This window comes from Ruditapes philippinarum, unplaced genomic scaffold (assembly GCF_026571515.1).
Source record: "Ruditapes philippinarum isolate M1 unplaced genomic scaffold, ASM2657151v2 ctg2643_1_1_1_1, whole genome shotgun sequence".
In the NCBI taxonomy this organism is placed as follows: domain Eukaryota; kingdom Metazoa; phylum Mollusca; class Bivalvia; order Venerida; family Veneridae; genus Ruditapes; species Ruditapes philippinarum.
This window is the reverse complement of record NW_026859373.1, coordinates 303,852-316,795: the sequence shown is the minus strand read 5'-3', so window position 1 is coordinate 316,795 and position 12,944 is coordinate 303,852. Positions and strand designations below refer to the sequence as shown.

Here is a 12,944-nt window from a genome sequence, read left to right as displayed (position 1 = left end):
CAACTCAATCTTACTCAAGGGAACAGCTAATATGATTGATAAGGAAGCTGAATTTTACAATGTATTGCATTGACAAACGATTGCACAATAAAAAGAAGACAAATATGTGCAATGCAAAGTTTATATTTATAATTAACTAATTATGAAATATTCTTCTTTATGTATGGCATTTTTAAAAATGTTTTATGAAATCATGATTATGTTATATGGAACTCATTTATTTATTTATTTATTTGCATGACGACATGACATGAAAGTATATTACAATTTAGTGTAAAAAATGTATTATTGTGTTTATGCATGTTTCATCTAGGTAAATATTATTATACACTTTACATAACAGAATGGATTATATTGATTGACATTACAACAGTACAACAAAAAAAATAGCGTTGTTTTTTTAAACAATCTTATTCATATTTCTTTTTTTCTCTTATTGGATTGCAAATGTTAAATATGAGTTAAAAACAATATTTAAAGTTAGCCTTTTTACATTAAATGTTACATATAATACGTTTTGATAAATATAAACAAAACAGTATTTAATATAATACATATAAAAGTTTAAAGCAAATTATGTGAAATAGAATTTTGTGATAAGCTATTCGTTATGAAATGATAAGAATTAGGTTATCAAAGTAATCAAACGCAACAACTTAACGTGTCATAATTTTTAATGTTTAGATTAAAAATTTTGAATTGATATTTTAATTTTAAAACTTTCTGACTTAGAACAATGTAATTTTAACTGGCGAATTTATTTTTGTGCTTGTGTCTGTGCAAAGTAAAAGTAGATAGCATTGTTGTTAAATTTGTACATGTATTTATCTAAATTATAAATAGGTCTAAGCAAAGTGTTTATCTTTCACATTAAATTTTATGTCACAGGTTGAGAAAATGTGCAGCCTGACTGGGACTCGAACCAGGGACCATTGGTCTATCGTTCCAAGGCTTAACCAACTGAGCTATCCAGCAGCTTACACATCTTCTCCCCTAAATAGTGATCAATTTTGAAACGTGACGTTCTTTCCCATTTTATTGACATTATTCCTCGAATTTCTCAGATTTACAGAGAGCTATGTAAAATTATAAACTATATATATTCAGTCAAACTCCCTGGCATGTTCAGCTTGCCCGGGACTCGAACCCGGGATCCTCAGACTATCAGCTTTTCATATATCCCATAAAGGGGACAATAGCTTCTTTAAATCTATTTTTACCTTTTTATTTCTACTTTTATTTTATTTTGGTTCTAATTAATTAATTAAGTAATTAACTTAGACCATGAATTTATCTAGGCCAACTCAGATCAGCATCTGTTACACAAACATTTCAACATCTTAAGTTTTATTATTATGATACTTGTACATGTTTTAGTTACACCCATATTTTCATGACTGAGTACATATCAGATGCTGCTACTGATATGTGCTCAAGCATCATACTGGAAATTAGGTTAACTATATTTAAATAAAATAAAATTGAATCATTTACTTTAATTTATTTTAAAAATTTAAATTTTTAAAAAATTCTAATCCTTTTTTTGATTTTAGGGTTGTGTACATAAATAGAACTCTTGTATGATGTAATTTTATGTGATGTTTGATTGTAATGTATATTTGCTTTTAATCATTTAATGCTTTCTTACCCATATTTATATGTGCTGATAAATCTTAACTGTTTTACAGAGTCTTTCATAAATGTACATTGATCTTCTTAATACTTTTATATATTTTCTTTTATACAGATTGTTTGTTTGAATTGTTATAGGATAATAAGTTTTGTCGGAAAATAGCTTATATAGCTAATGTTTATATGTTTTTATGAAACCGACTTTAAATAAAGATTATCTTATCTTATCTTATCTTATCTTATCTTATCTTATCTTATCTTATCTTATCTTATCTTATCGTTCTGCTGCTCTACCGACTTAACTGTTCAGCAGCTTGCCCGTCTAATCAGTTCTGAACAGTAACATTTATATTGACTTTTCATAACCCTTCTCATTTATTGTCAAACCGCCCTTACACAATTCAAAAGGAAATTAAAATACCCTTGAACGTGCATTTTCGTGTAAAATATTTTTTCCAAACTGGTCAAACGATTTCCTATATCTGAGACTTTAAAGAATATAAAAAATATAGTCATGTGTCCATATTTAGTGTTGTTTTGATCTCATCCTTTTCGGACTTTTTTCATTTGTGTTTAATTTTCTTTAGGGTAATAAGAAATTCTTTTTCGACTCTTCAGTCGGAGGTAAAAACATATTTATTTACAAATCATTTCCGGGTTCATTCGTACACGTTTAAATTAGTTTACTACCATATTTTTCCTATTTAAACCTGTTTTTATTTGACTCTGCAGATTCAAACATACTAGATTTAAAATGGCTTCAATAGAAGACCTGCAGAAAAGAATAAGAGAGTTGGAGAAGGAATTAGAAGCAGAAAAACAGCTAAATAAATCTGGTGGGCGACAGAAAATTTCACAAATGAGCTCAGAAGTAGTAGATTCTAACCCATACAGGTAGGTATTGGTGAATGTCAAAGAAGCTACTGATTAAGGTGATTCTGCTTTGTCAGTCATGTTTGTTTTCACTATGTGGGTCCAAAGTGAAAGTAGGCCAAAATTCATATAACAACAAAGCTCACATTGTTATATGATGAGCCATTTGCAAGTACACTTCCAGTTCTATGTTTTAAAGACTATTTTAAACAAAAATAAAAATGATAACAATAAGAAAAATTACCTTGAATGTGCTACATTTCTGAAGACCAAAAACATTCTGTTGCAAAGTTTTATGCACATTTCATGAAAGGCAAAATCCTTTTTAAAGTCTGTTTTAGTGCCTACAAAAGCTACTTTTTGCAGAAAATACAAAAAACTTTAAAAAATATAAACCTTAGGAAAGTAGTTTATCTGACCTTGAAAAAACATGGCCACCATGACATGTGTAAAAAAGTAGTACCATGAAAATCAACATTTATCTATCTCTTGTGTACATGACAAACAGACACACTTCACTGTTACACATAAAAAAGGTTAGATTTTAAAGTTTGATTGTGTTTTCATTTTAATTGTAGTTCATAAGGCTATAAATGATGATTGTTTTCTTGCACTACTTTTTTACAAAAAAATAATGGAGGCCATGTGCTTAGAAGGACATGAGATATGGATTTATTTGGAGTTAAGTTTTGAAAGATTTTTGTATTTGCTGCAAAAAATAGCTTTTGTAGGCACTAAAACAGACTTAAAAAAGGATTTTGCCATTCATGAAATTTGCATAAAACTTTGCAACAAAATGTTTTTGGTCTTCAGAAATGTAGCACATTCAAGGTAAATATTCTTATTGTTATCATTTTTATTTTTGTTTATAATTGTCCTTAAAATATAAACCTGGAAGTGTACTTTCAAATGGTTCATCATTTTAAAATAAGAGCTTTGTTGTTATATGAATTTTGGCCTACTTTCACTTTGGACAGACTTTGTGAAAACAAACATGGCTGACAAAGCGGAATCACCTTAAGAAAACAAGAAATACGTCAGATTAAATGGAAATAATTTGAATATTTGCAGTCAATGTTTTTTCACCAATTAATCAATCCATCTTGATATGCAGTGTTTTTGTCCAGATGTCAACATCTGTGCTAGGTGATTGACATCATTGCGGGAGAAATGAATCTTCAGTTAAATTCATAATGCATGTTCAAGGTAAACTTACATGTCTGTTGCGAATAAAGAATAATAGTCAGCTTGGCCCGAAAATAACTTGATCCCATTGTCATCTCAGCCGCTATAAACTCGGCCCCAGATTCATCTCAGTCCGATATTTGGAAATTAGGCAAAGCCTATGGAGGGCCAAGTTGATTAAAATAATTGTTTTTATTTTTTTATTTTACATTTTCTGTTTTAAAAGTTATATTTCATGCTCCGCTTCGCGGACCCCAGTCTTTTACTTCTCTGTATAAACTCAGCCCCAGAGTCATGATTTGTCATCTCAGCCCAAGATAAACTTGATAACAGGCAACTTGGCCCATATTAAATACAGCTTGTCCATCTATAGACTACTTGTGTATATTTAAAAGGAATTCAAATAAAAAACAATTGAAATATTTATAGAATTCTATACCTATCAGTGAAATTTTCAGTGTCATATCTTGTTAAAAGTTCAAGGAAGTTAAGTATAAATGTTTAAGATATGCAATTTTTTTTTAGATTTGTACATTGAATTGAGTTATCAAATAAATCTGTCTGTAAAAAAAGAAGAAAAATATCTATTTAATTGTACAAGATGGAAAATTATGAAATATTATTTTCTAAGACTTGTACTTGAGCTATTTTATATAAATTTTGGAACACCTGAATATTTTTAGAACTTAAATTATTCATAGAGTTTCTATATAATAAACTCTGTTTAAATGTATATAAAAGATTAACATACATGTACTCTTTATCTTTTCAGTCGTTTAATGGCATTAAAGAGAATGGGTATTGTTGACAACTACGAGGTACATGTAATTGTATTTGTATTGAAGAAAAGTAATGATAATAGATTAAACTTTAACAAGCTGAGTTTGTGTACTGGTTATAGTCTGCTTTGAATTCTTATTTTGAGTTTGAGTGATTTAAAAATGGAGCAGCCAGAAGTATAGCGCCTGTCTAATCAAACCTCATAAATATACAGACTGGCCTGGCTTTATAGTGATGCCTCTGTCAAGCCAGTAATGCTCACAATCAACAATGTGCCATCTTTTTTTTTATATTGTTTTTGCCCGTCTTATGTCTGTGATTAAGCATTAATGAAGTCTTTGAGTTTCATGACAATGTCGAGTAAAATATATTTGAGAGAAAAAATAAAAGATGAATTTTTGAGTCAGCTCTTCATACTTTTTTTTTTAAAGTGCACATAAAGGAATAATATTGACATTATTTTCACAAGAACTAATTGATCATAATTGATGAAAAGTTTATTTATACAGATAATCATAATGTCTAATTATTTTTATTAAGAAAATTCGGGAGTATACAGTAGCTGTTGTTGGTGTGGGTGGGGTAGGAAGTGTGACAGCGGAAATGTTGACGAGGTGTGGTATAGGAAAGGTGAGCAAATTGTTGGTCTTGACTTTGTAATGATTGATTCTTTTGTTAGATAATTATGATAATTTTTCTTAGATAATTTTTAAACATAGTTAAAGAGACACATAACAATTTTTTCAAAATTCATCTACATATACATGTACTGAAATGGTGATTTCGTAATGGTGCTGGAAACACTGCCATGGCTGTTAATGTCAAGATATCTTTCTCTGTGTTGAACATAGGAAGTAGTTTGTTTTTTTTTGCTGTATTAGTGGTCAAAGCATCTGTAGCCAGGAGGTAAAGGTCGTTGACTTAAACAACTTGCCCTTTACAGCCGTAGGTTTCAATCCTGCTCGAGACTTTTGATTCTTTTTTCATGGGAGGAACCTATTCAGCTAGCTTACGGTACATCAGTGGTTTTACTAAGTTGCTTGTTTGTGTCTGAAATAATGCATAAAAGGGCTTGTTAGATCTTTCACCATCAGTAAAGCTGCCATATGACCTCCACTGTATTGATGTGATGTGTAACCACAAGATAAACAAATAGCAAAACAGTGTACAAAGCAATATTCTGTTAACCTACAAGTAAGCTATGTTGCCCAGTAAATTTAAGTTTCTAACTTTTCGTTTCAACGATGAGACAACATTTGTGATTGTTTATCATACCAGTAATTAGAAATACATGCATATGATTATATAAAATGAATGATTGTATTATTCTTTTGATAGTTACTACTATTTGATTACGACAAAGTAGAGTTAGCCAACATGAACCGTTTATTCTACCAGCCACATCAGGCAGGACTTAGTAAAGTAGAAGCTGCAGAAAAAACATTAAAGTAAGTTTGCTTTAGCGGGTAAATAGTGATAGTGGTCTGAAGTTGTTTTGAGGGTTTTCTGCAATGGACCTCTCTCCACATTTTAAACTGGGTGTACTGTCTGAAATATATTTAAATATGATGTTATCATGTTTAGCTTACAAGTGTATGATAAATAATATAATATGTAAAAATGGCATATCCCATTGGTGATGTGTGAGGTTCATTACAGCAGTGTCTATTCTAGGATTTGAAAAACAGGGGGGGAGGGGTACTATCGAAAAGTGAGAATTTATTACATTTATTACATTTACTGATTTTTTCTCCATCTTTCTCTATTTAAAATATTCACCCTGCCTCTGAAAAAATAGGGGGGAATTCTCAAAAAAAAGGTGTGAATCCCCCAAACCCCCCTCCTAGAATAGACACTGTTACAGTAGATAAAAACCAAGAGAGATAAGCATGTATGTGCAAATGAATAAAAGAATCATAGATTTCGTACATTTTTACAGTAAATATACATTTTATTTGATTCTATTACTTAGACATGAGAATTCCTTTTTCTTAAATTATGAGGAGACTATATTTAATGATGCACATATTGTGAATAATTATGCTTATTGTATATGTGATGAACTGTTTTATTTATGTTACAGGGAGATTAATCCTGATGTAGAGTTTGAAATTTACAACTACAATATTACAACTATAGATAACTTTACACATTTTGTTGACAGAATCACGTAAGTTTTTTGTTTTTGTTGTTTTCTTCTTTTTTGTTTTACCATATGATAAAGCCTATAGCTTGGTAAGAAAAACACTAGACTCAAGTACTACAGGTACTAAGAATCATTTTTATATGCCCGAAAGAATTTTGGGCATATTATGTTATACCCCCTGGCATATATCTGTCTGTCTGTTTGTCTATCCGTACGAACCCAGAGGTACTTTTGTGACTTGGAGAACAATGGGTAACAGTAAATTCTCTTTGATCCTATTCATTTCGTTTTTACTTGTGTGTCTTTTTTTAAGCCTTGTGTGACTAAAAGTGGCCAAAAAGATCTAAGGAAAAGTCACACGTACCATTTTGTGAGTACGTCCGTCTGTCCGTCCGTCTGTTAGCAATTTGGTTTCCGGGGCATAACTTAAGTTCCATTTGGCCCACAATATTTAAACTTCATAGGATGATTGTCCATATTGGGTAGAAGACTCCTATTGATTTTGGGGTCACAAGGTCAAGGTCACTATTTCTTTAAAACTGAAAACAGTTTCCAGAATATAACTGAATTTCTATTTGGCCCATAGTGTTCAAACTTCATAGGATGATTGTCCATATTGGGTAGAACACCCCTATTGATTTTGGGGTCACAAGATTAAAGTTCAAGGTCGCTATTACCTCAAAACTGAAAACAGTTTCCAGAGCATAACTTAAGTTCCATTTGGCCCACAATATTCAAACTTTATAGGAGGATTGCTATTTGAAGGAGGTAATACTTTATTTAATTTATGAAATGTCTTACAAATGCTTCAACCTTACTAAAAAAAACACTTTCGGGCATATAATGCTCCGCCTAGCGGTGCTCTTGTTTAATTCCTACTTTAGTACTTATACAATGTACGTAAGACTTACTCATTTAGTACAATGTACATATTTTCTCAATAGTGCTTAAAGCTGCATGCCTCCAGATGAGCCAGAATATTTTAAGATATCAAACTTGAGATAGATATATTAAAATTTTAAGGAAAGTAAAAAGATTCAAGACTCAAGTAATAATAATAATCGAATATTCTTTATTATTTCAGTTAACATGTGAAAAATTACAAAGTTAGGGAAAAACTGTATAATATATTGGCAGACGTTTATATTTTGACTTGAACACATTATCCTTTGTTAAAGGTTCTCACAATTTAGTTCAGTAAAACCTGATATAAGATATGTGATATAAGATATGTGCATATTTCAGTAAAGGTGGTCTAAAGGAAGGTGAACATGTGGACTTGGTGCTGAGTTGTGTAGACAATTTTGAAGCAAGAATGGCCATCAATGCTGTAAGTAGTCTTAATACATGTATTTTGTCAAACTCTTCACAGTGATAACCTGCCTTGGCAGAATTGTAATCACTGCCTTCACAGACGTCCTATGATGATGAAAGTCACATGACGTAACCTCGAATGTAAATATCAACCGTTACTTAGAAAACTAACATCATTTTTTTATTTCTGTTTATTTTTAACTTTACGTACCTGTTTTGGTTATAGTTGATCAAGAAATTATAAAAATTATCAAAAGTACACAAAATAATGAAAAACAAATTCAAAAGCTAAAAAATATAAAATATCAAAATATTGATAAAAATGTTTGTGATGGCAGAGATCTCTGTAGTGGTAAGGGGAGATCACTGCATAGGAGATTGTTATCTTGTAAGTTAATTATATGAGCTGTGTCTTAGAAACTCTGGTTTTACTTTGTGAAAATATTTTATGTGCCCCCACTATAGAGTGACATTTAGATTTACCCTTGTTCTTGTGTCTGTCTGTTCTCATGTTGTGTTGCATGTAGCTCTAAAAGTCAAGAAAATTTACAGAAATGTTGATCGGCATGTGAAGTTGTACACTTGGGGTTTCGCTTGTGGATTCATTCTGTTTTGTCAGAGTTATTGCCCCTGACTTTATAAAAATGTCCAATTTTTCTATGGACACAGTTCTAGTTTTATTCATATTTTATGTTATTGCAGGCTTGTAATGAAGTAGGACAGACATGGATCGAGTCTGGAGTCAGTGAGAATGCAGTATCTGGTCATATACAGTTTGTGATACCTGGAGAAACGGCCTGTTTTGCTGTAAGATATTTTATGTAAAAAGATATAAAAACAGCAGGTTGTTGTAGCAAAATGCATGGCACAAGTACTGATTTGTAGTAATGTCATATTGTATGACCGGAATATCTAGCTCGAGGGTAGCTGTTTATTTGAAGTACATGACTTTTCTTAAATGGGGGAAGTAAGAAAGGTTTTTCTAGCACTGGTGTAAATAGTGGATTATTCTGTCTGATATGCAAGAATAATATTAAAAAGGCAAAGCCTCAAGCCAGCCAGCTCTTTGACAGAAATTATAGCACATTATAATTTAAAGCCATCGGTGACTACACATTTTATGTTTTCAATACACACATTCACTCAACATCATATTTTACATTTTCCGTTTTAAAACTGCCATTCGATATTTTATGTAATACTTCTGTTTAGTTTGGTTCCCTGTCCTATTATGGTTCCCATAGAAATGTGCAGGAGACCAGTCTGTGCATCCGTTTTCAATCAGAATTCCTTGGCTTTTATCGTCATCCATTAATTCAAAAAGTTGCAATTAATCAATTTCCCATAATTTTGCAGTACTTTCCGCAAATGTTTTTAAAACCATCACGATCTAGCAGGTACTCGCATTACCGTAAAGCTTGCTTCGTGAGCAGGCCATTTGGGCATGCTCTTCGTGCTCGCTATTAATTACAAAGCATTCAAATAAAAACCATGCATTATGGACCTACAACTCAAGAAATATATATATATTTCTGGAATTTATTTTCCTATGTATTTAGGAACAGAAAAGATGAAAGTAAATAAAACTGAGGGGAGAAGTAATTTTCCTGACCTCAGTTGTATTATTGAGTCAACATTTATTTCCTTATTTTGTGCATTAGCTTGTAATACAGTACAACCTCTCCAGAGAAGACAAAGATTTTAGTTGCTGCTGAAAGGTATTGTGTAAGAAAGATTAAATTTATTGTGAAATCTTACTTTTCGGAAGAACTGATTTGTTGTTTAGAGGTTATTGCTCTCCAAAAAGCTTGTCTGCAAAGGTTGTACTGTAATGCACTCCAATACACTCGGGTAGATAAGGAGATAGTATGAAGTATGTTTGAATATAATTTTTATTGTGTATATATTTCAGTGTGCTCCACCATTGGTTGTAGCAACCAAGACAGATGAGAAGACTTTGAAGAGAGAAGGTGTGTGTGCTGCTAGTCTTCCCACCACAATGGCAGTTGTTGCTGGATTCCTTGTACAGAACACTCTAAAGTAAGTCACTGTAGCTAGTCTTCTTGTACAGAACACTCTTTAAGTTAGCCGCTGTACAAAGTTCCATTTTACAGAACACCCCTGTAGTAAGTTTTCTTAGTACAGAACACTCTGAAGTAAGTCACTGTAGATCTATTCTTGAAATGACTTAAATTTTCTTTATACAATTTAAATGGAAGATGACAAATATTTACAGAAAATTTCTGTAAGTTAAGACATAATCTTGTAAATTTTATTTCCAGATATTTACAAAAATTTGGGTGATGTAAACACACTGTGATCATCTTGTTATTTCCAGATATTTACTGAAATTTGGCAATATAAAGACATTATCTTGTTATTTCCAGATATTTACTAAAATTTGGTGATGTAAACACACTGTGATCATCTTGTTATTTCCAGATATTTACTGAAATTTGGCAATATAAAGACATTATCTTGTTATTTCCAGATATTTACTAAAATTTGGAGATGTAAACACACTGTGATCATCTTGTTATTTCCAGATATTTACTGAAATTTGGCAATATAAAGACATTATCTTGTTATTTCCAGATATTTACTGAAATTTGGCAATATAAAGACATTATCTTGTTATTTCCAGATATTTACAAAAATTTTGTGATGTAAACACACTGTGATCATCTTGTTATTTCCAGATATTTACTAAAATTTGGAGATGTAACACACTATTTAGGCTACAATGCATTACAAGATTTCTTTCCTACAATGTCAATGAAACCGAACGAGCAGTGTGATGACAACCATTGTAAGAGACAACAGGCTGAATACAAGGTTTGTTGATTGATGTGTGTCTTATTTACATCACATTCTCTACAAATGTTAAGTTGTGTCATATAACTATATTTAAATGGAAAGGAAGCTATGACATCATACAGTTAAAATCTGTATCAAGGAATTACAATCACGCAAGTTCACATTTTTGCAAGATTTTCACGAGGCCACATTACACATGAGAAATTTTACCAATGCAGATTTATGTGTACCCTGCCATGTTATCTTAACAATGTAAAGGTAATCAAAAAAGAAGTTTCAAAAATGTATAAAAAAGTAATAAAGATTACGAAAATGTAAATAATTCTCTGTAATGGATGAAGATATATAAAAAAATTTGGAAATTAATCAACTCAAAAGGGCGGGTGAATCTCGCGCAAAGGATTGTGAGTCAGGATTTGAAAATTTTCTATTTTTAGAGCTTCTTATCCCTCTGTTATAAAAGTGTCTGGTTGTAGAGGTATAAGTGTCTGCTTTTAGTCATGTGCCCAACCGTGTCTGCTTTGCCTGCTGAAAATAGAATGATGGAAATAAACTTTTATTTAATATGATATCAATAAAAATTCCATTCTATAATTTTGATCGAAATAGTATTATACAAAATATAATGAAGATTTATTTGAACAAGTAAGAGTGGTTGAAATAAACTTATTTTTGGCTGGTTTTTTTTTTTTATCAGTCTTGAACCAGTGGCTTCTATTTAAAATTCACATGATACTGTTGTTATTACCGATTTTGTGTGTTTGTGTATTTATAGGAAAGAGAGGCAGCAAAACCAAAAGTTGTGGTAGAAGAAACAAAAGAAGAGGTAGTTGTACACGAGGACAATCCATTTGGTAACTATATCTTAAGAGATTTAACTTTTGCAATACTAGATTTAATTACTTTTCCATCTAAATTTGTATAATAAACTCTTGCATTGAATTTAGGAATCATCAGTTGTTCAACTCAGTCTGAAATATTACGTGGAAAGGCACCTGAGGTGTTCCTCCACCAGTAAAGCTGGAAAATTGCCATATGACCTATACTGTGTTGGTGGAATGTAAAATCAAACCAAAAAAAAAAGATAGCTGCCAGAGTCTTTGGATTTTTTTGCAGGAAGTTTTCTAGCTTGCTTATGAAAGTTTGATTCTTCTACTTAAAAGTCATCAAAACAAAAGTCCAGAAACTGATTATAATGTACTTTCAATGAAAGTTAAATTCTTTTTTTACAAGTGCAGAACTATTAATGTATAATCAGTTCTCTGTTAGAAATACATATACTACATGTACTATAAGTGTAAAATAAATTCTATGGCATAAACTGTTAATCTAAAATAAATTCTATTTTATTAACAGAGAAATTGTTCTTTAAATTCTATCAAACAAATGCAGAAAGTTTTAATGTACATTGAATATTATTTTACAAATGCAGAAACTATTTATATACATTTAATCTATTTTACAAATACAGAAATTGAGTTTGTGTCATTAAATTTTATTATACAAATGCAGAAATTTTACAAATGCAGAAACTGTAAATGTACACAAAATAGTATCTTAAAAATGCAGAAACTGTTTATATAAAGTTCGTCTATTTTACTAATACAGAAATTGAGCTGGTATCGGAGACAACTTTGGAAGAATCTCAAGCATCAGAAGGGGCACAACCTCAGCTGGCTGAAGGTCTAAAGGTCGCATACACGGTACCAGCACCGGAACAAGGGGACCAGGCAAACAATACGGTGGAGAGTGAGGGACAGAGTTTAGAGGATCTAATGAATCAGATGAAATCTTTATGATACCTTGCCTGACTTTTTAGCACTTTAGGTTCAATAAAATATTCTAACTCCCTCCATTTTGGAACAGCCTGTGAAGTTAATATATTTTGCTACAGCAGTAAAGACAAAGGGGAATAAATCATGAAATAAGAGCATTATGGTTGAATTAGAGGGTTAAAAAAAAAAGAATAATTTTTCTAGTCTTACCAATCAGGCATTAACGAGTCAGTATTGCTCTTCGAACATTACCCTCCCTGCCCCTTTTTTCAGGTTCAGAATAATCAAATTAAGGAATTTCAAAGAATTTTGGAACAGTCCATAAGTATTTGAAGGGATTTCATAAAATTTAAGAACATCCTATTTGTCCTTCAAGGGATTTCAGTATAAATTTTTTTTTTAAAAAATTGAACAGTCAAGAG

At 31.2% G+C, this 12,944-nt stretch overlaps 1 protein-coding gene across 1 annotated transcript; it reads left to right on the top strand.

Annotated features, from left to right (window-relative positions):
• The first annotated feature begins 2,263 nt into the window (after positions 1-2,263).
• LOC132756277 (ubiquitin-like modifier-activating enzyme 5) lies at positions 2,264-12,691 on the top strand. The gene is made up of 11 exons (XM_060747300.1): positions 2,264-2,526; positions 4,463-4,508; positions 5,011-5,100; positions 5,809-5,918; positions 6,554-6,640; positions 7,862-7,946; positions 8,633-8,737; positions 9,843-9,970; positions 10,630-10,765; positions 11,523-11,601; positions 12,356-12,691. Exons 1-11 carry the CDS (start codon positions 2,387-2,389, stop codon positions 12,544-12,546), a joined length of 1,197 nt encoding a protein of 398 aa, XP_060603283.1. The 5' UTR covers positions 2,264-2,386; the 3' UTR covers positions 12,547-12,691.
• Positions 12,692-12,944: the final 253 nt, after the last annotated feature.